The sequence below is a fragment of the Pollicipes pollicipes genome, unplaced genomic scaffold (genome assembly GCF_011947565.3).
Source record: "Pollicipes pollicipes isolate AB1234 unplaced genomic scaffold, Ppol_2.1 Scaffold_7262;HRSCAF=8765_pilon_pilon_pilon, whole genome shotgun sequence".
In the NCBI taxonomy this organism is placed as follows: Eukaryota; Metazoa; Arthropoda; class Thecostraca; order Pollicipedomorpha; family Pollicipedidae; genus Pollicipes; species Pollicipes pollicipes.
The window spans coordinates 20,505,838-20,533,506 of record NW_023597055.1 but is presented as its reverse complement, the minus strand read 5'-3'; the positions used below and the strand labels follow the sequence as shown (position 1 = coordinate 20,533,506).

The 27,669-nt window shown below is 58.4% G+C and overlaps 2 protein-coding genes, 1 long non-coding RNA gene and 1 other non-coding gene across 4 annotated transcripts in view; 2 read left to right on the top strand and 2 right to left on the bottom strand.

Moving 5' to 3' along the window:
• The window catches only part of LOC119114292 (peroxidase), a 43,651-nt gene extending 30,494 nt beyond the window's left edge, over positions 1 to 13,157 (top strand). Inside the window, exons 6-15 of the mRNA XM_037238489.1 lie at positions 512 to 682; positions 5,091 to 5,264; positions 6,227 to 6,345; positions 7,657 to 7,759; positions 9,302 to 9,499; positions 9,842 to 9,978; positions 10,398 to 10,565; positions 10,996 to 11,201; positions 11,892 to 12,061; positions 12,845 to 13,157. Coding sequence (XP_037094384.1) covers positions 512 to 682; positions 5,091 to 5,264; positions 6,227 to 6,345; positions 7,657 to 7,759; positions 9,302 to 9,499; positions 9,842 to 9,978; positions 10,398 to 10,565; positions 10,996 to 11,201; positions 11,892 to 12,061; positions 12,845 to 13,050 — 1,652 coding nt within the window. The 3' untranslated portion in view covers positions 13,051 to 13,157. The remainder of the gene's footprint in view (positions 1 to 511; positions 683 to 5,090; positions 5,265 to 6,226; positions 6,346 to 7,656; positions 7,760 to 9,301; positions 9,500 to 9,841; positions 9,979 to 10,397; positions 10,566 to 10,995; positions 11,202 to 11,891; positions 12,062 to 12,844) is intronic.
• Positions 13,158 to 15,538: 2,381 nt separating this feature from the next.
• Positions 15,539 to 27,669, bottom strand: part of LOC119113546 ((E3-independent) E2 ubiquitin-conjugating enzyme) — a 29,253-nt gene continuing 17,122 nt past the window's right edge. The window contains exons 20-31 of the mRNA XM_037237844.1: positions 27,284 to 27,342; positions 26,932 to 27,016; positions 26,156 to 26,252; positions 25,647 to 25,757; positions 25,096 to 25,259; positions 20,457 to 20,578; positions 19,843 to 19,982; positions 18,968 to 19,068; positions 18,230 to 18,330; positions 16,657 to 16,718; positions 16,340 to 16,443; positions 15,539 to 15,739 (exon numbers count right to left, since the gene is read on the bottom strand). Coding sequence (XP_037093739.1) covers positions 15,665 to 15,739; positions 16,340 to 16,443; positions 16,657 to 16,718; positions 18,230 to 18,330; positions 18,968 to 19,068; positions 19,843 to 19,982; positions 20,457 to 20,578; positions 25,096 to 25,259; positions 25,647 to 25,757; positions 26,156 to 26,252; positions 26,932 to 27,016; positions 27,284 to 27,342 — 1,221 coding nt within the window. The 3' untranslated portion in view covers positions 15,539 to 15,664. The remainder of the gene's footprint in view (positions 15,740 to 16,339; positions 16,444 to 16,656; positions 16,719 to 18,229; positions 18,331 to 18,967; positions 19,069 to 19,842; positions 19,983 to 20,456; positions 20,579 to 25,095; positions 25,260 to 25,646; positions 25,758 to 26,155; positions 26,253 to 26,931; positions 27,017 to 27,283; positions 27,343 to 27,669) is intronic.
• Positions 23,240 to 23,311, top strand: TRNAW-CCA (transfer RNA tryptophan (anticodon CCA)). The gene has a single exon. It is a non-coding gene; the product is annotated as a tRNA-Trp (tRNA).
• LOC119114228 (uncharacterized) lies at positions 25,697 to 27,650 on the bottom strand. The gene is made up of 4 exons (XR_005096000.1): positions 27,606 to 27,650; positions 26,932 to 27,016; positions 26,156 to 26,252; positions 25,697 to 25,757 (listed from the first exon to the last, which is right to left on the bottom strand). It is a non-coding gene; the product is annotated as an uncharacterized LOC119114228 (long non-coding RNA).

The following is a 27,669-nucleotide window of genomic DNA, read 5'->3' as shown; positions in this document are numbered from 1 at the left end:
TCAGGAATGACTCGTTGTTGGGGAACGGCTCTCGTTCCTAGGGGACGGTTACGTTATTTGAGGGACGGTTCTCGTTTCTAGGGTGACTGCTCTCGTTTCTAAGGACGACTCTCGTTACCATCGGGACGGATCACGCTATTGGGAGGCCCCCTTTCTAGGGGCAGCTCTCGTTGTCTGCGGTTGCGAGACGCAGACGCTATCTCGGCCTGCGGCTCAGTGAGGCGGCGTTACGGGAGATTGGCGCCCGGCCCGTGCTGCCGCCACCACCTGGCCGCCGCCCGGTCCAGAGGTGTCTGAGCAGCGTCTCACGACCTGTTGCAGGGGTGTCCGACCTGCGCCACCGCCTGTGCTGCCGCCACCGCCTGGCCGCCGCCCGGTCCAGAGATGTCTGGATAGCGTCTCGCGACCTGTTGCAGGGGTGTCCGACCTGCGCCACCGCCCGTTGTCGGGTGTCCGTCCCGCGCCGTCGCCCGTTGCAGGGGTGTCTGACCCGCGCCGTCGCCTGCTGCAGGGGTGTTCTTCCCGCGCGCGGCCGCGGACGGCGGGTACCTGCCGGCGCCGCGTCAGGTGTGCCGCTACGTGTTCACGGACGAGTACCACGGCGACGCGCGGCTCAGCCTCCTCATGATGCAGTGGGGCCAATTCATCGACCATGACGTCACGGCCACGGCCGCCGGCAAAGGTACGCCGAGTCCACCACTCCAGCGTGAGGCCCAAGGTACGCCAAGTCCGCCGCCCGTGCTTAGACCAAAGGTATGCAAAGTCCACCGCCCTGGTGTTAGGCCTGAGGTACGCCGAGTCCGCCGCCCGGCCTTAGACCTAAGGTACGCCGAGTCCACCGCCCTGGTGTTAGGCCTAAGGTACGCGGAGTCCGCCGGCCTCGTGTTAGGCCTAAGGTACGCCGAGTCCACCGCCCGTCCTTAGATCAAAGGTATGCCGAATCCGCCGCCCGTCCTTAGACCAAAAGGTATGCCAAGCCCACCGCCCTGGTGTTAGGCCTGAGGTACGCCGAGTCCGCCACTCGTCCTTAGACCTAAGGTACGCCGAGCCCACCGCCCTGGTGTTAGGCCTAAGGTACGCTGAGTCCGACGCCCTGGTGTTGGCCCTAAGGTACGCCGAGTCCACCACTCCAGCGTTAGGCCCACCCGTCAGTTTGCCCGACTTGATCAAGGGTCCAGAGCCACAGCCACCGGGAAGGTGGGAGCTTCTCGTTCTGGTACGCGTCCAGAGCCACAGCCTCTGCCGGATGTGCCCTGACAGCGCCCCAGAGCCTCGGCCAGGGCACGAGGTGTTTGGAAGCGGCTAGAACGCATGAACAGTACTAATCACACCATATAAAAGTTATAATTTCGAATGTGACCTGCCAAGGCTGTCACTTCCGCGGTTCCTAGATGTGTATCGCAATTGCGATTTGGAGGGGGCTGTTGCGGGTTTTTGCATGAAGCCATTGCCCCGTGTAATTCTAACTTGTTTGATTTCTTGGGGTTTGCTGCCATATCCTTTCACTTTTAGATGTCATGTTCCATGTGCTTTATCATTAGAGATTCTAAGCAACACTCTTCACCATTTGAGGAGGGATTTAAACCGTTGGCAACAATCGCATTTAAAAGACGTGCACCTGGTTCCCTTATGTAAGGTTTAATGCTTGTACCTGGTTCCCTTATGTAAGTTTAATTAAACGACGTTGATTGATTTCGGCCACACCGCGCTACCAGACCAAAATTGGTCGTGTTCTCACTGATCGATGAGTGGTACATTACTGCGGATAATTTTTGAATGCAAGTTGTCACGAAAGGCTTAGGGCTGTCTGTTCGGTTTTTCAGTTCTTCCCGCTTGCCATGCTGCAAGGCGCTTGCAAATCTAAGTAGTATGTGAAAGGCATTTAATCTTCCTTTGTGAATGATCGTTTGCCGCGCCTAGACACTGATCTTGGATATAATGGCGCGCGTCAGAGACTGCCTTACCTCTGCGCTGGCAGTGCAGCACCAGCAGCACCAGCTCACAGTTCTCAGCCGCGCTTGTCTTGACCCTGAGCTGTCACTGCGGCACGAGCTCACAGTTCTCAGCCGCGCTCGTCTTGACCCTGAGCTGTCACTGCGGCACGAGCTCACAGTTCTCAGCCGCGCTTAACTTGACCCTGAGCTGTCACTGCGGCACGAGCTCACAGTTCTCAGCCGCGCTTGTCTTGACCCTGAGCTGTCACTGCGGCACGAGCTCACAGTTCTCCGCCGCGCTCGTCTTGACCCTGAGCTGTCACTGCGGCACCAGCTCACAGTTCTCAGCCGCGCTTGTCTTGACCCTGAGCTGTCACTGCGGCACGAGCTCACAGTTCTCCGCCGCGCTCGTCTTGACCCTGAGCTGTCACTGCGGCACCAGCTCACAGTTCTCAGTCGCGTTAGGCTGGCAGAACGCAGCAACACCATGGGGAGCGCGCTACAGACAGGCGATGTTTGGTGCCCGTAGCCACGACTTGTCAAAAGCATGGCCCTTGTCAAGGAAAGCCGCGCCCGAACGCTGCCTGATGAGACTGCTTAACACAGTAAAGTTTCCAGTCTTGAGCCCACAAAGCAAACTAGCATAGACCAAAGCAGTTGGAAGTTTTGAAAAACAAGGCACTGAAAATTTGTCCTGCGTCCTTACCACACTTACGTGAAGCCACTAGCACTCGCCATGGCCAGAAAACTGCGGCACACTTTATCTAGATAAAGGACAACTAGACGTGCAGTTGTCCGCTTCTTCAGTGTCCCAACCCAGCGCAAGGCGGTTTGAGTCCATAGGAAGGCGTACCCAATACGCACAAAGGTGCCGCTGAAGGTGATGGTGACTACGTCGTGTGTTTCAGGCCAGGGAAATGCCAAAAGAAATTATGATCATGGGTTAAGCATTTTTTTATGCTCACCATGTACAGTTGTGCACTAGGATAATCGCAATGTACGAAATGATGTGAATGATGATGAGCATGTGATAGCAGCCCGCAACCACTACTACGCTCCGTAGTATACTCTCATATACTCTCATATAGTATATGAGAGTATATATACAAAAAGAGTATACGTAGTATACTCTCATACGTAGTATGAGATTTACATTGGGTAGCTCGTACTTATTAGCTGGTCATTTCCACGAACATGACAACGAAATGTGAGTTCCTGAGAAGTTATGAGTTGCGGCGGGGTATGAACAAAGTTTTGAACGCCGGTTTATCAGAAAGCATGACAGCCATTGGCCATGGCTGATAACTTGTGTTATCCTCGTATTTCTTACAGTAGCGATGTTGGCACGGTAGGTAACCTGACTCACGTAAGATCTTTTCAGTATCATGAAATAATGAAATTGTTTTGACGCATTTAAGAGTTGATTATCTGAAAAGTTTACAAAGTCTTATCATGTCCCTGCTTTTACGTTACATTACAGTACAGTATATTCACCATCATCATCTGCATCTGCGCCATGATCGTTATTTTCATCATTATCATCATCGTGATAAAAAGGTGCGTCAAGAAAGTAGATTGTGATTTGTATAGCTATTAAAATATCCAATGTCCAGCTGTTTTATGCGACTTGAACCATACGGCACTGCCATTATCGTGACGTGTTCCCGTAAAGCCATGCTAGGACACCTGACACGTTGTATCGGTTTATTACTGTCAGTCGGCACTTATCCAAAAGTAAAACGCGTCCATACGTATTTATTCATGCCATACTTCATAGTTTTCTCATAGTTCCTAGAGAATGCTACGCATTGTGGACTGGGTCGAGGTTGACCTTGCCTGACAGGTGCACGGGGTCGAATGCGTTAGCAGTGTAGTTTTGACTTCAGGCTAACAGAAGAACAACAATCATAATGGTTAAGAATCCGCGATACAATACATTTCGATACACAAAAGTATTCCTTAATAACAACTGATTTTTTCTACTATCTCAACTGTAAGAACATATCAAATAAGATCACGGAACTAGCAGCACCATTGCACAAAAAAACATTAGCTTACTTTTTCAGAAATGAACACAAGACACAATTTTGCGGAAAGCCCTCGTCAGGTCTTCTGACGAAGTGCACATTTCCAAGCAGAGGTCATCGGTTTTCGACCGATCATGCGTGTGATGTTCGATGCACACTCCAAGCACTTCCAGTGAGCCACTTGGCAGCGGCGCCCCTGCCCCGTCGGGCCACAGGTCCGGGGCTCAGCGGCCTCCCAGCTGCTTATGGAGGTAACTGCTGCGTTTGTCTCACACGTCAGCTGTGTCGCCTTGAAACGCGCCAGCTGAGTGGAGCCCGCTCGGACCGCGTCTGGTGTTTTTGCCGCCCGCCATGCCTATTAATGCAACCGGCACAACTCCGGGCACGGGCGGGTCGTTCCGGCTCCGGCCAGTGGCGGAACCAGGGCGTCGCCGAGGGTCGGACCCAGCCCGTGGTGATCCGTGGCAGGGAATGGGGATACCTTGATTGTCGGGGTCAGGAACTCCGGCTGCCACCAGAACGGTGCATTGCATGTGGAGCAAGTGTTCCGAGGCATCCAAACGCAAAGTGTTGTCGAGGCGGTTTCGGGGCACATGTTCATGTAGCTGGATATCTGAGTGCGCTTCCGCCTCCGATGGCGTCCAGCCATGGCCGCTGCAGAAATCCCGATGGCGGGTCCCCGTGCCGGCAGTGCTGTAAGTGGCCAGGGCCGAACGCATCGGCTGCTGGCGGGGGAGCTCCCGGGCTGGTGGCCGACCGAGACACAACAGCGGCTCCACACATCAGCCAGCGGCTCCAACTGTGCGAGTGGCACTGCATGCCCTCCCAGTCTCGTCAAAACTGCGACTCACGATCGTGCCGCGGCCCGGGAATGACGCGCTAAACTCCCGCCACCACGGGGATGGTCTCTGGGACTGTGACACGGCTGTTCCGCCCACGGAGATGCGTCATTTGTCACAGTTTTCATGATGCTTTATGATAAGGTGTCCTGGACGTAGCAAACTATGCACGTCCTAAAAGCCGATCTCCTGAAGCATAAGCAGCAAATGCGTTCCTGGTGTCTGACCGCTGCTCCGTGCATACGTTATCATCGCCTTCACGCGCCTGTGCTGCCATCTGTTGCCGGCAGCGGACAACGGCGCGCCGATTCGCTGCTGCGGGCCGGAGATTGACCATGACCCGAGTCTGCTGCACCCGGAGTGTATGTCGCTGCTGGTGGGCTTCGACGACCCGCAGTTTGCCGTCTTCAACGTCAGCTGCCTGGACTTCGTGCGGTCGTCGCCGGCACCGCTCTGTCAGTACGGTACGTCCCCCGCCCCCGTCCCTTGTACCCCTCCCCTTCCCCGCTGCGCCCGGGGAAACAGCGGCGCCGGCGACCGCCACCCACGAGAATGTGGCTGCCGGGGCCACGACTGGCTTGCAGTCGCGAAAGTGTGGTTGCCGGGCTTTCTGACAGCCAGAGGTCTGGTTTTCTATTTATTTGAGGGTCCAGTCACGAACTTCCAGGAGGAAATGGATCAAAGTGAGCGAGAAACATGGACCCCAGCTGATGTTGCAAACCTACGCTCCTGACGTAGTCCTGCTACCGCCGGTGCGGCTGCACTGGAGTGTGTAACGTTTGTGGTCATTGCGTGACGTACAATGGAGCGAAGAATGCCATTCATGAGCAGGGTTTTACAGTCATGAAGGTAACAGTGCTGGAGTGCAAGTGGAGTCCACAGCACTCTGTGTATATACTTATACACGCGTGACGTATACACTTGTTTGAAAATGTACGACGGCGTGCATCGTCGGAAACATGAGAGACTTCAGGAATGTCTGGATATTCTGTCACTGAACAGCAGAGAGCCCATGCGACTGTGAGCCCGATGGAGGCCGGGGCAGGATTCAGCTGAAAGGAAGTTTTGCTGTAGGATGTAATCCATTTGTTTCCATAACCATAAACATTTGTGCCATACTGCCCACTGGAAAGTCCCTTGAACTTGCTGCGCGGTCATTTTGTTTCTCGCAATGCGGCCGATCACCAGCTATGCTCGGCTGGCACCATCTTCACAAACCGTTATCAACTGCCCGCCACCCGTCGCCACCTGTCAACACCCGTCATAACGTGTTACCTTCGTCACCACCTGTCAGCACCTGTCAGCACCGGTCGTGCACCTGCCACCACCTTTCACCACATGCCACCATCTGTGACCACCCATCACCACCCGTCACCACCCATCAGCGGTGCACCACCGCCCCCGGTGACCCCGCTCCGTGCTCCAGGCCCCCGGCAGCAGCTGAACCAGATCACCGCCTTCTTGGACGGCTCCAACATCTACGGCTCCGATGACGAGCAGACAAGCTCTCTGCGCGCGCATGCCGGCGGCAGGCTGCGGGTGCAGGTGCGGCCAAACGCTGGCGACATGACATTGCGCGACTGGACGCTAATGACATGACACTGCGGCTGGACGCTGATGACGCGACGCTGCGCAGCTGGACGCTGATGATGCGCCACTGCGCGGCTGGACGCTAATGGCATGCCACTGCGACTAAATGCTGATGACATGACACTGCGCGACTGGGCGCCGATGATGCGACACTGCGCGGCTGGACGCTGATGATGCGACACTGCGCGGCTGGACGCTGATGATGCGCCACTGCCCGGCTGGACGCTGATGACGCGACACTGCGCGGCTGGACGCTATTGACATGACACTGCGGCTAGACGCTGATGACATGACACTGCGCGGCTGGACCCTGATGATAAGACACTGCGCGGTTAGGCGCTCGTGATGCGACACTGCGCGGCTTGACGTTGATGGCGCGACACTGCGCGGCTGGACGCTAATGACATGACACTGCGGCTGGACGCTGATGACATGACACTGTGCGACCGGGCGCTGATGATGCGACACTGCGCGGCAGGATGCTGATGATACGACACTGCGCGGCTGGGCGCTGATGATGCGACACTGCGCGGCTGGACGCTGATGACGCGGCACTGTGTGGCTGGACTCTGATGGCATGACGCTGCAGCTGGACGCTGGTGACATGACACTGTGCGGCTGGACCCTGATGATACGACACTGCGCGGTTAGGCGCTCATGATGCGACACTGCGCGGCTTGACGTTGATGACGCGACACTGCGCGGCTGGACGCTAATGGCATGACACTGCGGCTGGACGCTGATGACATGACACTGTGCGACCGGGCGCTGATGATGCGACACTGCGCGGCTGGACGCTGATGACGCGGCACTGTGTGGCTGGACTCTAATGACATGACACTGCGGCTGGACGCTGATGACATGACACTGTGCGGCTGGCCGCTAATGATGCGCGCTGCGCGGCTGGACGAGGATAGCACGCTTGTGTACAGATGGCTCGGTCTACAGCGCGCGTTGGCTTAGGAGCATGGGACAGGGAGCCATCAATGCTGTGGACAACTGCGAATCATGAAAGACATGAAAGACATGCATGGCATGGGCAACACATGGTCAGTGGTGGTCATTGGCATGCCATGTATTCAAAGAGAACATCGTGCTTTTCGATCACGTCCGTTTGCATCGCTCTCACGATCGATGGAAAGTAAGCTGAATGAGGTTCACGGCAGAAGCTCGTTCCCACCGAATTTGATCCTGATCGGCGCAAGGCATGTGCTGGTTCTGATTGGCCGATATCAATTGTTTGAGACTCTGATTGACTGAACACAGACCACTGAGGATGGCCGTGAGCTGCTACCGATCAGCGCCGACCCGAAAGACGGCTGCAACCGCAACGCCTCGATGGCGGTCAACCAGTACTGTTTCCGCTCAGGTAAGGCCCATGGGCTTCGATGGCGGTAAACCAGTACAGTTTCCGCTCGGGTAGGGCCCATGGGCCTCGATGGCGGTAAACCAGTACTGTTTGCGCTCAGGCAAGGAGCAGGGGCTACGATAGCGGTCAACCAGTACTGTTTCCGGTTGGGTAAAGGCAAGCGCTTCGGTGGCGGTCAACCAGTACTGCTTCTGCTCAGGTAAGGGTCTAAGGGTTCGATGGCGGTAAACCAGTACTGTTTCCGCTCAGGTAAAGGTCAAGGGCTTCGATGACGGTCACCCCAGTCCCGTTCCTGCTCTGGTAAGGGTCTAGGGCCCAGCCCGACGTCGGCCGCCGGCAGCAGCGCTACGCATTCCTGAATGGCCTGCCTTTACCCAGGAGCTGGAGGTTGTGCAGGTCCGGACTCTTATCAGATATTTCTTTTTCTGGCGAAGGCTCAACAAGAATTATGTTGTTTATTTGTTTCCTTCCAGCCTGCCATAAACATTCTCAGTGAATTCATTCAACTTCTGTTATAGGGTCATTAGCTACCGAGACATCTCGTCTTTCTGCGTACTGCTCTAGTCTGTTCATGCTGAAGACAGTTGACTACAGCGCGCTTGGCATCGTTTGATTTGGTCACATGTTCCCAGGGCACTTGTAGCGGCATCTAAAGATTAGTATCGAAGCGGGATTTACGAGGCTCGATGGATGAGCGGGGGCGGAGTGATACGCCAGGTTTTACCACAGGCTTTAATTGTACTGCCGATGGCGTACCGAGTCGACCTTGGCGCTTTCCATTAGACGTTTCAAAAAGTTAGCTTTAATAGGAGCTACTCATTTGAATTTTCGGGCTTGTCACCTTTGTGGAACTGGCTCCTAATATGTCATACAGTGATGGCAAACGTTCACCCTGTCACCGTTGACAGATGATGGGCACTGGTACCGGCACGAGACGGAAACCGTCATCGCTACCCAATTATGATATCGTGTCCATTAGCTTGTAATGGGATTATTATCATTATAGGTGATAAGTCCGAAGCGGTCACCAGGTGACCTGGACAGCTGTCAGGTGACCTGGCCAGCTGTTGGATGACCTTTACCCCGACGACCTGGCCGGTCAGCGGTTGCAAGTTGGCCTGTTTCGAATCAGAATGACTCACACGCGACTGCTTAGCGTATAATACTCTACAAAGCTGCTGCTGGTCTCAATGATCATCTAATTCCATGCGTTGCGAAGGGCATGTTGAGTCTCATTCTCTCGAGATGCTTAACAGCTGCCCCGAATATGCGCACGCACTCTGCATCCGCTCGCGCGAAATGCGCCGCTCCGCCCTTGCCAGACGTCTTCGTCGCAACCCCAGCTGACCCGTGACTCTGTGACCCCGTAACTTCCGCAACCCCGCGGTCTCGCGTGGCCGCAGGCGACTCGTGTGTTAACCGGCAAATCTCACCCCGTGACCCCCGTGGCTCCCGTGACCTGTGACCTCGCGTGGCCGCAGGCGACGCGTGTGTCAACGAGCAAATCTCACCCCGTGACTCCGTGACCTCGCATGGCCCCAGGTGACGCGCGCGTCAACGAGCAGATCTCGCTGACGGCGACGCACACGCAGTGGGTGCGTCAGCACAACCTGGTGGCCGACGAGCTGGCCGACATCAACCCGCACTGGGACGACGAGCGGACGTTCCAGGAGAGCCGGCGCATCATCGCGGCCATGATGCAGCACATCACGGCCGCCGAGTACCTGCCGCTGCTGCTCGGTACGGCTGGCGGGGCGGCGCCGGCGGCGGGACGGCAGCGCCCCAGCCCCGCCAGCCTCGGCGGCGGCTGTCGGGGTCGAGGCACGGGAAGGAGAGGGGGAGGGGGGGGGGGGGGGGGGGGGGGGGGGGGGAGGGGGAAGGGGGCAGCGCGATGAGAGAAGCGGGATTCAGACCTCTATAGCGGCTGTCGTGAGATGGGATGGGTGTGGGGATAGACATGGCTGTTGTGAAGCAGGCACAGAGGCAGCGTGTGTGTGGTCTATATGGAAATAGCTTGACGATGTGCAGGATAGCTGGGTCATTATGATCGTATCGTTACTGACCTGTCCGCCCTTGCCTCAGGTGAAAAGCTGGCTCGCTCTGCCGGTCTGCTCCCGCTCAAGGAGGGCTACTTCTACGGCTACTCCAACACCACCGACCCCACCATCGCCAATGTGTTCGCAACCGCCGCCTTCCGGTTCGGTCACAGCCAGATCCAGGTACGCTCTGAGGCCCGCACACCAGTAGCCGGGTAGTTAGAATTTAGGGCGCGAGATCGAACGATGTTTGGTTCGATTCCCGTCGCGGAAGCATTTCACTGACTTCGGCATACGCCAGTGGGAGGCACCGCAATGCATCAGAACCCATTCACTCAGCTGAGTAACCTCATAGGTACCATGCTCACGCTGCGTCCAGCAGATCGGCGCCAAGACAGCAGATGGATCCGCATTATCAGAGCTAGCCCCCCCCCAGGCTAGCCGCGGCGCATCCGTGACGACAGAAGCCGCCCGCACGTGTGACCTGTGCCGGCATGTGATCCGGGTGTGCCGGGACATCGTGCGGGTGTGAACCGGGGCGCGTCAAATGGCTGCGCGCCGCACGCCCGCCACTGACCGCTGGTTGCGTTCGTCGCGGGCAGGGTCTGATCAAGATGATGGGTGCGTTCGACAAAACCGAGGACTTCACGCAGCTGCACCGGCTGTTCTTCAACCCGACGCGGCTGTACCAGACGAGCAAGATGGACGCGCTGACGCGGGGTCAGCTCAACACGTGCAGCAGGGCGGCGGACGCTCACCTCACCAGCCAGGTCGGTCCGCCGCGCGCGGATCAGCACGGCGGGCGAACACGGGGAGCGTCGCAGCGCGGGGTGAACGTGTCTGACGCGTCAATACTAAGCTGTGCGTGCGACAGTTGGTGCTGGGCGTGTTTGCGTATCCACACTGTAATCGGGAGAAGCTGCGACGCACTCTATCAAATCGAGTGTCGAGAAACGCTGAGAGCACGTTAACGCCACGCAGATGACTCAGAGCTACTGGTAGTTTATTTCGGAGGCGAATGTGGGGGACCGACCGCTCGTTTTGTTCGGTGTTGACCCGTGACGTGCTTGCCGCTGGCGGCCGCCGACTGCAGCCTCTGCACCGTCACGCCCTGCGACTTGTCGCGCCCCGGCGCACCCCGTCCACCGCCGCGGGCGCCCCACGCGCCGCCGCCGGCGCTGACGCCAGACCCGTGCCCAGATCACGATGCACCTCTTCGAGCCGGATTCCGCGCCGACCGGGCTCGACCTGGGCGCCATCAACGTGCAGCGGGGTCGGGACCACGGCCTGCCGCCCTACAACGCGTGGCGGCGCCACTGTGGCCTGCAGCCGCTCGCCGACTTCGCCGCTCTCCGCCAGATGGCGCTGCAGCCGGCGCAGGTCGACCGGGTGGAGGAGCTGTACAGGTGCTCACGGCCGGACACAGGACGTGCTCCGGGGCGTGCTCCAGGACGTGCTCCGGGGCGTACTCCGAGGCGTGCTCTGGGGCGTGCTCCGGGGTGTGCTCCGGGGTGTGCTCCGGGGCGTGCTCCGGACGAGGAGGGACGGGAGGAAAGCGGACGGTCTTGACCGTGTCGGAAAGTTTGGGTGCGAACCGTTATGGGGCCTTGGATCTATGGGACTGAACAAAGCTCGGAACCTCCGTACTTTTTTCGTGGGGAGGTGATCTTGCACTGAATCTTCGTCAACGCGTCGACAGGAATGGCCCGATTGTGTTAATGTGGATGTGACATTACGCTATCCTACAAATCAATATCGCTGGTGTTAGCTTCTAGTAGGACACTTCGCTTACCGCGCCTCCGGGGTACTTCTATGACCGTGGTAGAAGTTTGCACTGTATTTCGCAATATTGACTGTTGGTGTGACTGACTGTTGACTGTTCGTGCTTTGCTATGTTCGCGTTGAAACCCAGTTGATCACATCGCACTTCAAGCCTGGCTAACATCGACATAGCTCACTCCACACGTTGATTTGTTTCTATGTTTCCTGATGCGTTTAGGTACAGTGACGAAAACCACACAGTGCGGCAGGGTATCGGATCAAAAGCCACCATTGCTGTGTATCTTGAGCGAGCGCGTCCGCATCTGCCCATCCAGGTCAATCGACCACGTGGACCTATACGTGGGCGGCCTGCTGGAGCCGCCGCTGGAGGGCGCTGCCATCGGGCCGACCTTCGCCTGTCTGCTCACCGACCAGTTCGTGCGCATGAAGACGGGCGACCGGTTCTGGTACGAGACCGGCGACCCCCTGCTGCGCTTCTCGCCCGGTGAGTGTACCCCGAGGAGCCGGCGGCCACGACGCCGCCGCAGGGGGACGCATGCTCGGCGCCCCGGCTCGCTGAACACCATCATCTCGTGCTTCTCGCTTGGCACTGCTCGCGTTGAGGGTGTGGTGTCAGCGCGGGCCGGGGCGGTGTGCTGTACCCCGATGAGAACTGCCGAGGTTAAATAACAATTATATTGAACATCCGCAGACCATAGCTGTCAAGGTCACCGAGATGACACCATACCTTTATATAAACCGGGGACACTGGTTTTGGAACGAGCGCGTGGGGCCGACGTCGTTATGTTAACGAAGCCATATACCATAGATGTTTGCCCAAAATGCATAGTTGTTGTATATCCCTGTTGTAATCTGTATTCGTTGTACTGTATCACTGTTGTAAATCACTGTTGTACTGATGCGTTTGGATAGATTTCGTGTCACTGCAATGCACGGTCTCCTGCGTATGAGGTTGTAAACCTGCCAAATGATCAGGAAAATTTGACCTATGACCTGACATAATGGAGTCGGTCATTGGCCAGCCAACGTATAACTTGCCACCAATCGCGAGATCTCGTTGAGACCAATCCACTAGGTTTTTTCTAAGCTCATCTTCATGAGTTTTGAAGCGGCAGGGGTCGCATCGCCCCCCCCTCTATCTGTCCGCGCTATGAATAACAGCAGCTCTGGGAGAGGGTGGGCGTGAAGACAAAAGTGGTCCTAACTGTGCAGTGAATGCGATCAGAATGTCGTGAAGCCGTTAACCGACTGTCTCGTCGCCGTTTAGACCAGCTGCGCCAGATTCGGCGCGCCAACCTGGCCCGCGTTCTGTGTGACACGTCCGACCGGCTGGAGAAGGCGCAGCCGCGGCCGCTGCTGCTGCCATCTGCCGACAACGCGCCAAAGCCGTGCGGCTCGCTGGCGCTGCCCGTGATGGATCTCTCTTACTGGGAGGAGCCGGCGCCGCGCGCCACGACCTGCAGCTCCTGCTGACCACGTGACCTGGGTGGCACCCCAGTGGGGCGCGGCACGCGGCGTGGTGCGGTGGACGCATCTGGCTGCCATCGATGACTCACTTATGACTCGCGGGGAGGGGGCGAGGAGGGGAGGGGAGGGGGACTTGCAGCACAGGTACCGCCGTGAATAGAGCCGGGAGAAACAGCGCCATAACACGAGCATTCGTCCCCACCTCTGGTGCAGACGCCCACTCGGTAGCGGCCTGAAGGCGCTCCGGTACCCGGTCTTCCTCAGCAGCCGGTGCTGGTGTAGCATTCCTCCCGCGTATACCGCATATCCCGGCGTATCTTTCAGTGGTCCGAGATTTGTCACTGGCTCTATTGGGGCTGCAGTCTTTCGTCGAGACGTTGCCGTTGGACGCTGGTTGCCGGGAAGTAAACCTATCGAAATGTGACCACCTGGGCATGCCGTGCCCACAAAAGCCGCGTAGGACGTTGAACCTGCGGTGCAATGCGCAGACACACTGCCAGATTTTTGTTCGATGCAGCTGTTTGTACGAGATTGAAATCATACGTTGTTGATTTGTGTCATCAGTTTCAGCGGACTCGCCTGCTTTTTCCCTCTGGTCTGTGCAGGAAGCTCACGGACGCGCGGTCGTTTTGTTACCCTTCGAGCAATACTGCAGCGACGGTTGATGGCAGTTGTCCATCATTCCTCTTCTCCAGACGGGTGTGTTCGGCCCAGTTCCGGCAAGTCGAGCGGGCAGATGAAATGCACATTGTGTTATTGCAGTGGCAACGATACTGCATGCGAATCAGCGCGCTGTCTTGATATGATATTATGTCCATGGCCGTGTTCCCGCCATGTTCTTTCGGTTAGCGATGTGCCTGAACGCCCCAATACACAAACACTAATTGTGATAAGCTCGGGTGCTTCTGTTTTTGCCAGCTCGCGGGTCTCACGGCGTGAGGTCCACCGTCCCGAGCCGCGGCTCCAGCGCGGGAGCAGGCTGCGCGGCCGGCCGGTGTGACCGTGGTGCAGGCCAGCGAGGCGGCGGACAGGGGCGGCCCCCTCGGTCGGAGGGTCGCGGGCGGCGACGCCAGAGGGGGCGGGAAGGCGGGGCGGCGGACAGGGGCGGCCCCCTCGGGCGGAGGGTCACGGGCGGCGACGCCAGGGAAGGCAGAACCTCCCCCTCGGGCAGAGGGTCGCGGGCGGCGACGCCAGGGAAGGCAAGACGGCGGACTGGGACGGCCCGCTCGGTCGGAGGGTCGCGGGCGGCGACGCCAGGAAAGGCAGGACGGCCCACTCGGTCGGAGGGTCGCGGGCGGCGACGCCAGGGAAGGTGGGACAGCGGACTGGGACAGCCGCTCGGTCGGAGGGTCGCGGGCGCCGACGCCAGGGAAGGCAGGACAGCGGACTGGGACGGCCGCGGGCGCCGACGCCAGGGAAGGCAGGACAGCGAACTGGGACGGCCGCTCGGTCGGACGGTCGCAGGCGCCGACGCCAGGGAAGGCAGGACAGCGGACTGGGACGGCCGCTCGTTCGGAGGGTCGCGGGCGGCAACGCCAGGGAAGGCGGGGCGGCGGACTGGGACGACCCCCTCGGTCAGTGTCGCCAGGCGCCAGGCGAGGTGGCGGGAGTCGACCACCAGGCTGGCACGAGCCGGGAGCAGGGCGGGCATCGACCAGTGTTGTCAGTGAGCGGCCAGGATTTTGATATGGGAAAATGGTCCAGTTTCATTTCTTCAAGTCACTGGCACTTAACTGTCTACAGTTACTAACGGTACAACCGATGAGTTTCAATCAAATCTTTCACGTGATATGAATTATTCCTCCCCGCGATTTGTGTGTCTGCTAGGTTTACTCGGTCCTCCGAGGGCGCAAACTGACCGTCAGCTGTCAGCTTGCAAACCTTCCGGAATTTTGTTAATGGCGCACTAAGTACCGTCAGCTGTGTCTCCCAGCACGACGAACCTAGTGTCTGTTCCCAGACCCCTCCTCCGCATCCAGCAGAGCGAACAAACAGCGGGCAAGCTTAACAGGTTTATTCGCAATAAGATTACACCGCGGCGATTAAAACGCGCGAGTGCGCGCACCGCCCGTCCTCACTTCATGATTCGCCGAACCAAGAGCACCACACACGTTCAGTAGTGAAGCCCAGGCCGCAGCCGGGCGCGAACCAGGCGCGGTCGCAGCCAGCGCGAGCGCATGGCGCGCGCCGCGTTTTGGCGCCAGCGCCAGACTCTGCCGCGGCCACCGGCGGGCCCCAGCGTCGAGCGAGAGTCGACACTCAACGGCCGGTCCGCTCGCCCCTGTCAGGGGCAGAGGATCCGGTTCCGCCATGCGCTCTCGGCCCTCCGCCGCGCGCGCCGGCGGCCGCCGTCCACGCGGCGGCGCATCCACGCGATCAAGTGACGCGTCCACACGGCCGCTCAGCTCCACACGTCCACACCGCGGCGGCGCTGGCCGGCCGCCGCGGTGTCTCAGCCGCGCAGGGTGTGGAGGGAGCGCGTGTGTGAGGGGGGGGGGGGGGGGCAAACCGAACAGCACAAGAACACGCGGCGCGCGCGCCCGCCGCCCGCCGCCGTGGGCGCCGCACCAATCCGTCAGTGGAATCATTGGTTACAAAGGGCCCTAGTGCGCCACCAAGGCTAACTGGAGGCGGCGTCGGCCGGCGGCGGCGGCTGCGGGGCGGCGCCGTCCCGAACGCCGTACTCCTGCAGCGTCTGAAACGAGCGCCGTCGTCAGGGCGGCCGAGCTCCGCGGACGGGGAGGCGTCCCAGCCCGAGAGCTGGGTCAGCCAGCCGTTCTGTGAGCGCAGTGACCGAGGCGGGAGCGGTCGGAGGCCAGTGCGAGCCGCCACGCAGGGTCAGCGGCCGAGCGGGAAAACGGCAACCTGGGCTTCGGGCGCCGCCCTCCGTCGGCCATTGTGAAGCCGATCCCTCACCAAGACATCACAATACCGTGGGATCCACCAATACCAAACGATCAATGCTTCACACCCATCCACCCCAGGGTGTTACACGTATCCGGTTCACACCATTACTGCCGCTGCGGCGAACGGCGCCACATCCGAGGAGTCATTCAACCTAGTTACATGAAACACACGGCCTGCTATATTATTCCCACGGCGGCTTCGTGACTCCATGCCGCACACTGCCATCCTCGGGGCCGGCTCCTCAGACATTTGCCTATCACAACTATGGCACCAGGGACTCTCCACACACGCCACGGCAGCTTATTATGCTTCTCCGCGCCCACACAATGCGGGGGCCGGGGCCGGGGCACCGCAGTCTCGTCCGCCTCACCCGGCGTCGACAGCTCACCTGTTCGAACGTCTTGAGCGCCTTACGCAGCGTGATGCCGAAGCCGCGGGAGGCCGGCAGCAGCGGGAAGTCAGGACGGTCAAACTCGGCAGGCTTGCCTTCTGCTGCCGGGCGTGCATGCGGGGGAGGGGGGAGGGGGGTCAGAGGTCAGCCGCCGGCCAGCATGCTCCCACCGGAAGCGGCGGGGCCGGGTTTGCTCAGTCTCAGCAACACACATGTAACGAACAGCGACGAACCCGTGCCAGACCACCTTATCGAGCGTTGTACCCAGCCCTTATCCCCGGAGCCACACTGGGACAGGTCGACAGCAAACTCACCAGTCGTCGGTGTGCCGCCCGCCTCCGACACCTCCAGCCAGTGCCGCAGACGCGCGATCAGCCTGAGGCAGATCAGGTGACATCGATCCAGGTCACGCCGGGTCAGGCAACGTCAGCCCAAATTGGGTTAGGTTCCGTAAGGTCGGTCGGGCCAGGTCAGATGACCTCATGGGGAGGGCGCAGGGGACCGGAGTGACGCTCGAGCCGGCACCAGACGGCGGGACCCCCACGGCGGACACCTGCAGGGGAGCCGGCATCCCCACCCGACACGTGACAGGCGACGCTCAGAAGCACACGGCATTGACTCAAACGGCGCACAGATGTCACACATTAGCCACAATACCACGAAAGTGGTGCCAGCAGTGCAGGTGGTTGCTGATCACTTATGACTGACATGCATGTCTGACCGGCTGTCCGTCCTCGATCAATCAACTCACACCAAACGCTTTCTCATTGGCATCACCCATTGATGGTGTTTCCCGACAAAACAAAACAACCACACAAGCATGGCTGAGCCGTGCATTTGACCCCGATATTTGAGAGGAGACTGACCAGGCTAGCAGTGGCCTGCGCCTGACTAGTGAGGCTAGCAGTGGCCTGCACCTGAGTAGTGACCGGGGCTAGCAGTGGTCTGCGCCTGAGCGGTGACCGGGGCTAGTAGTGGTCTGCGCCTGAGCGGTGACCGGGGCTAGTAGTGGTCTGCGCCTGGGTAGTGACCGGGGCTAGCAGTGGCCTGCGCCTGAGTAGTGACCGGGGCTAGTAGTGGCCTGCGCCTGGGTAGTGACTGGGGCTAGTAGTGGCCTGCGCCTGGGTAGTGACCGGGGCTAGCAGTGGTCTGCGCCTGGGTAGTGACCGGGGCTAGCAGTGGTCTGCGCCTGGGTAGTGACCGGGGCTAGTAGTGGCCTGCGCCTGGGTAGTGACCGGGGCTAGTAGTGGCCTGCGCCTGGGTAGTGACCGGGGCTAGCAGTGGTCTGCGCCTGGGTAGTGACCGGGGCTAGCAGTGGTCTGCGCCTGGGTAGTGACCGGGGCTAGCAGTGGTCTGCGCCTGGGTAGTGACCGGGGCTAGTAGTGGCCTGCGCCTGGGTAGTGACCGGGGCTAGTAGTGGCCTGCGCCTGGGTAGTGACCGGGGCTAGCAGTGGTCTGCGCCTGGGTAGTGACTGGGGCTAGCAGTGGTCTGCGCCTGGGTAGTGACCGGGGCTAGCAGTGGTCTGCGCCTGGGTAGTGACCGGGGCTAGCAGTGGTCTGCGCCTGGGTAGTGACCGGGGCTAGCAGTGGTCTGCGCCTGGGTAGTGACCGGGGCTAGCAGTGGTCTGCGCCTGGGTAGTGACCGGGGCTAGCAGTGGTCTGCGCCTGAGTGGTGACCGGGCTAGTAGTAGTCTGCGCCTGGGGTAGTGACCGGGGCTAGCGTGTGACCTGCGCCTGGGTAGTGACCGGGGCTAGCAGTGGCCTGCGCCTGAGTGGTGACCGGGGCTAGCGGTGGTCTGCGCCTGGGTAGTGACCGGGGCTAGCAGTGGCCTGCGCCTGGGTAGTGACCGGGGCTAGCAGTGGCCTGCGCCTGGGTAGTGCACTGACCTGTGTGCGCGAGTCCGCATGTGCTCTCCGACCTCCTCTACGAACACACACGGCGGGTTCTTCAGGATCTCTGTCAGAGACTGCACCAGCTTCAGGATCACCTGCGGACGAGCGGTGCTGCTAATCACGTGTGAAGTGTGACAGTGCGACGCAGTGTAGAGTGAGTGGACCAACATCCAAAGTGACGCGGCCCGGAGTGCATTAACACCCATAGTGTGATTTTTAATGGATCATGCCAAGATACAAACACTGCAACCACCCGCAGCCGGGCGAACCGGCTCCACGATCACCGGCGAGGCACGGGGTGCGACTGGTAACACGCGCGCTGACACACTGACCGCTGTGCGTGTGTCAGAGTCTGAGGAAACTTCGATGCTGGGGTCTCGGCTTATACCATCTCTTTCGCAGGCAAAATCTGAAGCGCAATGACGCCCTCAAGGTGGCACTTGTGACTTAAAGCGCTGGTGGAACTAGGCACGCTTTCCTTAAACACACCACCCACATCCCACTCCCACCCTTCACCCACCCACGACTCTTCTCCGTTCGGGTATACGAGGATGGTCGGCATGACCTTGAACAACCGTTATGTTACGTTGTCATCAATTCAGAACAGTCACTAGGGCCAACACTCCATGGCCTACAAAACTTCTCTGGGCGGGAACTGAACTCACACCCACCCATCCGCAGCCGGCCGCCTCACACCACACGGTCGCCGCCACCTGTGGTCCGCCAACTGACCATTTCGTTGTAAAGCCGGCTGTTCTCGGCGCCCTGCTGCGAGCCGCGCTGTTTCTCGTAGCCGGCTTCGTTGTAGTATGGCTCCGACGCCAGGATTAGACCTGTCGGCCGATGCGGGGTGCTCGTGGTCGCTGCGGCCGCACAGAACTAGGCGCCAACCGGACACGGCCGCACCGAACTAGACGCCGACCGGACACGGCCGCACAGAACTAGGCGCCGGCCGGACACGGCCGCACCGACCTAGACGCCGACCGGACACGGCCGCACCGACCTAGACGCCGACCGGACACGGCCGCACAGAACTAGGCACCGATCGGACACGGCCGCATCGAACTAGACGCCGGCCGGACACGGCCGTACCGAACTAGACGCCGACCGGATACGGCTGCACTGAACTAGGCGCCGACTGGACACGGCAGCACCTAACTAGACGCCGACCGGACGCCGCAGCACGGAACTAAACGCTGACCACACACGGCAGCACTGAACTAGACGCTGACCAGACACGGCCGCACAGAACTAGACGCTGACTGAACAAGGCAGCACAGAGCCCGGCACACCAGTCGCTGACTTCTGTGGCATCGAGTAGCATCGCGGGAATGCACCACGGCGTCGAAAGCTGAATAGCATCATAACACACGTCACAATTTATGGGTACTATCAACGCATGCAATGACGCGGGTTCCATGGATACTGTATTTTCGTGGACACCGGGGGCCGTGAAAGTCCCAAGCGTCAGGAATCGAACCAGAGCCTTCATACACAGCGCTCAGCGCAATACGCGCACAGAAACAGTAGCATAACCGCACGCTCGGACCCCACGATGCACCAGCATCATTAGTGACGTGCTGGCGGAGGCACGCCACGCGACTGACCTTGTATGGAGACGAGCACCTGCATGAGGCTGGAGGAGGACGACCAGACCTCCGATCCGCGGCCGCCCCACGTACCCAGCAGCGAGACGCACACCTTGCCGTCCTCGTACAGGTTCGGGTTCAGCCGGTCCGAGCAGTAGCTGGGGCAGCAGGCAGTAGACGTCCATAACACAGCCCAGCGGCACAACGCCACACACGGCCCGCGATCAGCTCGTGACACGACTTCAATGACCGCCGCCAGGCTCCGCCGCTCGGGGCTCCCGGGCTTCACGCCATGGGGTCATGACGTCAGAGCGAGACAGCGCAAATAAAGGATGCTGCCTATCACGTATAGAAACGGCCTGTCGGGGCTGGTCATTGCACTACATGATAACAATCCTGACACATGATCGCAAGCGAAGAGACTAGGCCATCTGAGTACACACCTTCGCATAGCGACCGGATCACTTGCGACACACTGCGAATGCAGCGCGACATGAAAGAGCCGACGCCTGAGGGCTCTCAGACCAAGACGCCCATCTGTGCGGGCTCTTCGACAAAAACACACATAAAAAACACCTCCGAGACCGGGAGGTCGGTTCAGGAACACCGCGCCGCCGCCAGGCACCGCTGACCTGATGTAGTGGAAAATGGGCGGACTGCGCGGATAGTCCTGCGACAGCTGCACCTCGAAGAAGAACAGGCCGTCCTCGTATGGGGTGCGGCGCGGCCCAGTGATCATCACCGAGTACAGGTCCTGAGAGGTGAGGTCAGCATGGGGTCAGCAGAGGTCGGCATGGGGTCAGCGAAGGTCAGCACAGGGACAGCGGAGGTCAGCACGGGGTCAGCGCAGGTCAACACGGGGCCAGCGGAGGTCGGCACTGGTTCAGCGCATGTGCTCGGGGCCGCTGTTGGCGGTCCTTACGACGGAACACGGTACAGCAAACACCAGGGAAACGGGTACGGGTCCCGACAACAGGACACAGCTGGTCACATGGCACCGCCGTACTGTAAGAAATAGGCTGCGCAAAGGATGCTATTACGGCACTATCCCAAATGATGCACCACATGACAATGATGTGAGCGCAATGTGGCGCCGCCGAGAACAGGTAACGACAACACAAATGGGTTTAGCGAACGGCCAGGACAGCTACAGACAAGAGCCTCAAAGCATCACGAGAATACCAGTCACGAAAAATAAGTCACCGGTATCATGAAAAGGTATCATGTGGAAAGGTATCATCAAGGAACCATTATTGTGTCGAGAAAATAATTACGATATATGTAACGCATCTGATCCGACCTCGATAACTGAAAGCATAATGGAAACAGAACCGTCTGAACGTGGCGTGCGTGAGCCCGAACATGGACTGGAAACTGACATGATAGAACTCGCGCGACTAACAACTGATTGTGGTGAAGTCCTGAGCGCAAGCCCTCCGACGCAAATATTCGGGGCTGGCAGCACGGGCACGGGCGTCACGCGGTCAGGTGACGGAGCCATGGTCCCGACGTCTCACGCCAATGCGTCACACTACACTACACTAGTACACACACGCCACCGCCAGTAGCAGCAGTGTCGTCCATGCAGCTGTTTTTAAGGCCTAAGCCGGACATTATCAGGACATAGAATCGCGAGGGCTTCAGAGCACAGTTCGGGTCCACCCCGCCCCAGCTCAACTCCAAATGCATATGAATCTAACTGCCGGGCGGAGCAACGCAAATCGGCGGATGCCGTAAATAAACGAGTGCCGTCCAAACCGAGAGATTTGCTCCTCCCGGATGCATGATGCGGCATGGTTCGTTGTTCAGAGACGAGGCGGGAGCCACGCAAATCGGCGTGATGTGTCTCACCGAACTTTCTCCCCCTAAGAAAATCCTGGCCGCCGCCTCTGCTGCTGGCGGAACACGTGCCACGAGTTCCGCCAGCAGAAGAGGCGGGGGGACAGGGGCAAGCCCTCTTCCCAAAGTTTGTAAGATGTAAAATCTCACCTGAGACGGCGCTCTGTACACCCACCGATGGTCTCACAAGATTTGATCAGCGCACTGACATTGCACACGACGATGCGTTTTTGAGGCTTTTGATTGACGCTACACACAACTTGATCTGACCAGTCTATAAGACTTAAGTACCTAAGTAGTACATAAGGCCGTGGTCCCGTGCGCACAACGCTTCTAGTCGTAGGTGCTCTTTTGTCTCCCCTGTTTTGGGGAGGGAAGTGTTGGCGGTGTTGCGATTGTGTTGTGCTGTTGCTCTGTTATATGATCATTTGGTGGGCCACGTCGCATGCGCCTGGGCAGTCGCGTCGATTAGTCTTGTTGACGCCTACGTGGTGTACGTTACGCAGCCCGTAGTCCACGCCTAGACAACAAAATTTGCTACACTTCGTTCGAACTTCGAAGGGGGCGTGAGCGCGTGGAGCCCCATGGGAACCACTACCGCGTGGACACGACACGTCGGGACCCCCATGTCCGAGTAGCGCCAAAGAGCCCCGACCTGGAAACAGGAGCGGCCGTAGCACCCCAATTGCTATCACCTTTTGAGAGGCCCCTTTTCCTAAACTTATAGCACAGAAGCTAACCGTAGAGTACCAAAAACTCCGATAAATGAGGCCCCCAAACCTGAGGTACAGAGCAATAAATCGAGCTCAGAAGACACTGTTCCGCATCAAGAGGCCCGTTTTCTGCACTACGAGACCGCCTTAATAAAAAAGTAGCTCATGCTCTAGATCAGGAGGCTCCTGTTGTGCTAAGAAGGCCCCGTTACGAGCTAGAAGGCCCCACTCCGGATAAGAAGGCACCCTTCATCTTCGGGAGGCCCCATTTCTAGAAACAGGAGGCCCTTAATGCATCAGAACGCTGAGGTTCTGGATAAGGATTCCCTGTTTGGAAAAACGAGGCCGCTTGGCTAAATTTCGGGCCTCCTTCGTAAATTGGAAGCATCCTGTCCCAGAATAGGACGCCCCTCTTTGATTCAGGGGCCCTTTTCTGCAACAGGAGGCTACCGAGGCTACCTTTACACTACCGAGACCCTTTACTGGATCGCCAGAAGGACCCATTCGGAATTTTTAATTGAAACTGTTTTACTTAGATATAATAGGCCGTAGCAGTTAATTAAACAAGGACATGCCTTCGGCACCCCTGCCTCTTGAATACGACGCTGGCCAGGAGTGAGGATGTCCTATTTCGTCCAGGAGGCCCCATGAAAATTCGTGGCGCCGCCTCTCCTTACACAGATCTGGACTGGGGAAATTAGATCCGTATAGCAGTGTTTTCAACTTTGAAAAGAGCACCAAAACGCAAAATTTTCACGCACCTAACATCCATTTTTTTCAACCATTTTCATTTCAACATCCACGCTGGGCGCGGAACTTCTGTTGCACCGATGGGAAGGTAAATTTGCCCGCCCCGGTCCACCGACTCCGTGGCGCAACGGTAGCGCGTCTGACTCCAGATCAGAAGGTTGCGTGTTCAAATCACGTCGGGGTCAGGAACCTTTTCACAGAAATAATGCCCGCAAAGGATCTACCAGACGGATTCTACACGCGCGGTTCTTACTTTCTAAATAAGGCGATCCTTCGGGGCCACGCTAGACACATCATTTCATTAAATTTGAAAATAACTACTGGGCACAGGTGTTGAACGTGATGCCCTTAAGGTGTACCTCGAGTGTTCCCTAACCGACTGTGACAATGCACAGAGACGACGGTTTCCGAAATCCTGTTGGCTAAAAAGGTATACTCCAGCTCTACAAAGACGACGGATTAGCTATGCACCACGACATGGCTACATAACAACTGTTATGTAGCCTAACTGAGCTTGCTGCAACATCCTTGTTCACGGACTGACATGTGCACCACATGCCATCATGAAGCTACATCCCCTGTATCCAACAAAACAGGCTCCACTGCGAACGCTGTATACCCCATCGCGCACACAGCAAAAGTTTGTGGAGTTGACTACTTACTGGACCAAGATTCACGTGTTTCTCTTCTTGCTTAAATCAAAATGTTTGGCACCCTCACAAAATTTTATCCACCACTGAACACCAATAACACACAAAACACCATGAGAAAAAAATAAGACAATAAAAAAACAAACAAAAAACAGGTGGTTCAGCTCGTGAACAGTTTGAGCAGCTTCTACACATCCAGATGTCATCCGCTATTGACAGCCCAACCAGGGGTGTCAATTTCTGCAAATTATTGGGGGGGGGGGCAAAAGAAGACCTGACAACCTACAACCAACCTGTTTTTTCTCACGGGATTTATCCCGCGTTATTTTAATAAAACGCAATAAATATTTCTAATCTTTGTAAACTTATAAGTCTTTAATCTACGCAGCATAGAAGTCAGACAGGGATGGATCCAGGGAGCAGACACCGGACGCACGCGTCTCTTCTGATCGGCACGTGAAGGCGCCCCTTTAGAGGCCACCTTAGGGCGCGATGACGCTCTTCTGTGGCGGTCATGGGAGGCGGCAGGCATTTTGGTCGTGGGGGACGGGGACGGGTTTAGCCACGGAGGACTTAGGTCATTCCCATATTCCAGAGCTTTTCACTTTAACCTCACAAACCGTTGCGTATCTTACGACACTAGGTATGCGAAGTTTATTGCATTGTTTATCCGCTCAGCTATTACGATTTTATCTTGACGTGAGAGCATCCATGACTTTTTGTTATGAAAGTAGTACCAGAAGCCACCACGCAGAAAGATCAAATGAAGATAGCTGTTGTGTTATGATCATCTTTTACCCACGTTGTTTGTAGTATTCCAGTCAAAAACATTGAGAGGGAGGGGGAGGGGGCAAGCCAGCATTGGGGGCCCAACTCCACATTGGGAGGGGGTCAGGGCCCTAAAAAGGACACAAATCGAAACCTGTGGGCCCAAATCGATCCAGGACCCAGTGCAGCTCATAACAGGGTAGTGCTGATCAGGATGTGTGATTCACATCCCAGACATAGTCCAGCTATAGCGGGCCTTAAATGAGTTAACATACAACTCATGTGCATTTCAAATTATTTGAAGATGATTCTCCCAGACAAGGTGGAATTAGCTGATGCCGTGCAGTTTCCCATCGCTCGATATGCATATTTCTAACTGCGTGATGATGGTGTTCTCTGGCAGGGTGTTAATCAGGACGCACATCTCGATCACAAGCAGATAACATCCACCGACCACAGCCTCCTCGAACTGCCTGATGCTGAAAGCCTCAGACAGGGCCGTGGCCAAGGTGTGAGTGTCATAAGTCACAAGGAAGCTTATCATCACTTACAATTCGCTCCTCGAATCCCTTGACGATAATGCCGTCGGGCAGGGCCCTGGTCAGGATGCGGATCTCGCGCCGGACGGCCCGCATGAAGGCGGGCGGTTCCACAGGCTGGAACAGGCTGACCTTGAACTTGTGCGCGTCCGGCACCGAAGGCAGGGTCGTGAACTCTGCAACACAGCGTCCATGACCTGAACACCGGGCTCAATCAGGGACTTTGCACCGGTGCCGGGTCATCGACCTCAGAACGGGGTCCCCATAAGGGCTGCAACCATAGAGCTGAAACCAGTAAGCGTTCAAAAGGCGGCTGCGACACTTACGGTTGAGATAATCGATCTCGATGTCAAATTCAAATATCCACCCTCAGTAAGAGACAAGACCGGTGACTTCAGCGGGGGGTTGCAACCAAAGGGACATATCAAGGTCAAGTCCGATGAATCCCTCCCATGACCGTGGCCAAACTGCATTTGACTTCGGTGCCAGTAATCCGTGACCCCTGCCACTTCAGCTTCGGCACCATACACGCTCCTCGGCGCACGCCGTCGGCGCTGACTGACCTTGACTGTGACCTTCTGCGGCGCCTCCAGCCGCGTCCCCGGCGGCGTCTGTCGGCGGCGTGACCTTCACCTCGTCCGGCGACAGCAGCTCGGCATCTTCGCCGCCCTCTCCTGCGGCGCCGGGGCGAGGGTCACCCACGCGCACCGCCGACCCGTCCCAGCACGCAAAGTATACCACAGCACAGCAGCAAGCCACACGGAAAACGGCAACGCGCTGGCTGTCTAAGCGACTTGTGCTATCTAGTCTCCGATATTACGAGATTCGGGATTTGAGAGCGACTAGGGACCGCTACCTGATCAATGAACAAGACGTACAATCAATCAGAATATAAAACTCTATAACCCTCCGATCGCAATGGTCTACGATTGCCCGCAGTCTGGAATGCCATCAATGCCAGTCCAGAACAGCTGATCAAGTGACAGATAGACGACAGACACCACAGCCGGCCCCGGGCCCGGCCCCGGCCCCGGCCCCGGCGGCGGCGGTGGCGGCCGGGCCGCTCCCATACCGTCGGTGCGCGCGTCGCCGTTGATGCCGGAGTCGTCCGCCGCCGGGCTGGCGCCGTCCAGCGCCCCGCCGCTGAGGGAGATGCCGTACCGACGCACCTGGCGGCGGCCGGGGCCACGGTCAGCACGCCGCGGGTGGGTGGAGCGACACCCCGGGTGGGTACTACGAACACCCCGGCGACACCGCGGGTAGGTAGCGCGATAGCTCGACGACGCCGCGGGTGGGTAGAGCGACACCCCGGAGACGCCGTGGGCGGGTAGAGCGACATCCCAACTGCGCCGCGGGTGGGTGAAGCGACACCCCGGCGCGCGGCCCGAGGACGCACGCGGCGGATTATCCGCTGACGGTACGTGTGGCACAAGTCGACACGTTTAAATAAAGCTGACCATAATATCACTCGTTAGGGACATCACTGACGAGGCAGCGTCCCGTCCAACCACGCTGCCTTTGCAAACATCTGCTAAGTTTGCTTGTTTAACTTTACACGTGAACACATCGTCCCCGATCCCTGAGCCCAGGCCCAGGCGTGACCCAGACAGGACCCTCGTGCATGACCCAGTCAGGGCCTCCATGCATGACCCAGCCAGAATGTTCAGACGCAACCTCCCAAGACCTTCAGGTGTGACGTTTCCGGACACGCAAACATGAACCGACCATAACCCCGAGATGTGACCCTGCTGGGCCCTCCCACACGACCTCGCCGCGACCTGCGCCTCCGCACCCGTCGGCGCCTCCACCCTGGCCCCGCCCGCGAGGGGAAGGGGGAGGGGCACTCACCACTTCCTCATGAGCCAGCAGCAGTTGAGCCTTGAGCTTGGCGCAGAACTGGGCGCACTCGTTCATGCCGGCTCCCTCCGGCGGGCTGGCGCGGGCGAGACAGACAGATCAGCCAGCTGACACGGCCAACGGCGGTCAACGCTGTGCGCCGCGCACAGCGGCACCAGCCGTCACCGGGCCGCACCAGCACCGGCGGCGGTCCGGCCGGAGGAGCGGCACCAGCCGTCACCGGGTCACACCAGCACCAACTGGCCCGAAAGCCCACACAAGTATAGCCAGACAGCTGGTGAACAAAAACGCTGTGGGTCTGTTCGAGCAACATCGGTTCCTGCTGCTTATTAGCGCACGTAACATATAGGAGGACATTAGCGTCACCAGCTCCAGGTGGGAGCCGAGGACGGGGACAAACTCCTGCGACGAGCTGATACACAGAGTTAACTTAGGAGGTACGGCCTGCTGTGTTTCGCCGGCTTCTGGTGGGCGCGATTTCACTTGGACGCGATTCCGGCGCCAGTCGGAGCAAGAATCCCCGGCGCTAGCGACTCCAGTGGCCGCCAGACCATCCGCCGACGGCTAGACGGCCAGACCACCAAGCCAACCAACCGCTGACGGCCAGACGGCAGACCACCAGGCAAACCGCTGACGGCCAGACCGCCGGACCGCGCCGGACTGACCTGGCCGTCTCCTGGTTCGGCGCGTCGCCGCCAGGGGCGTCACCGTCGGCCAGCCGGCAGGGCG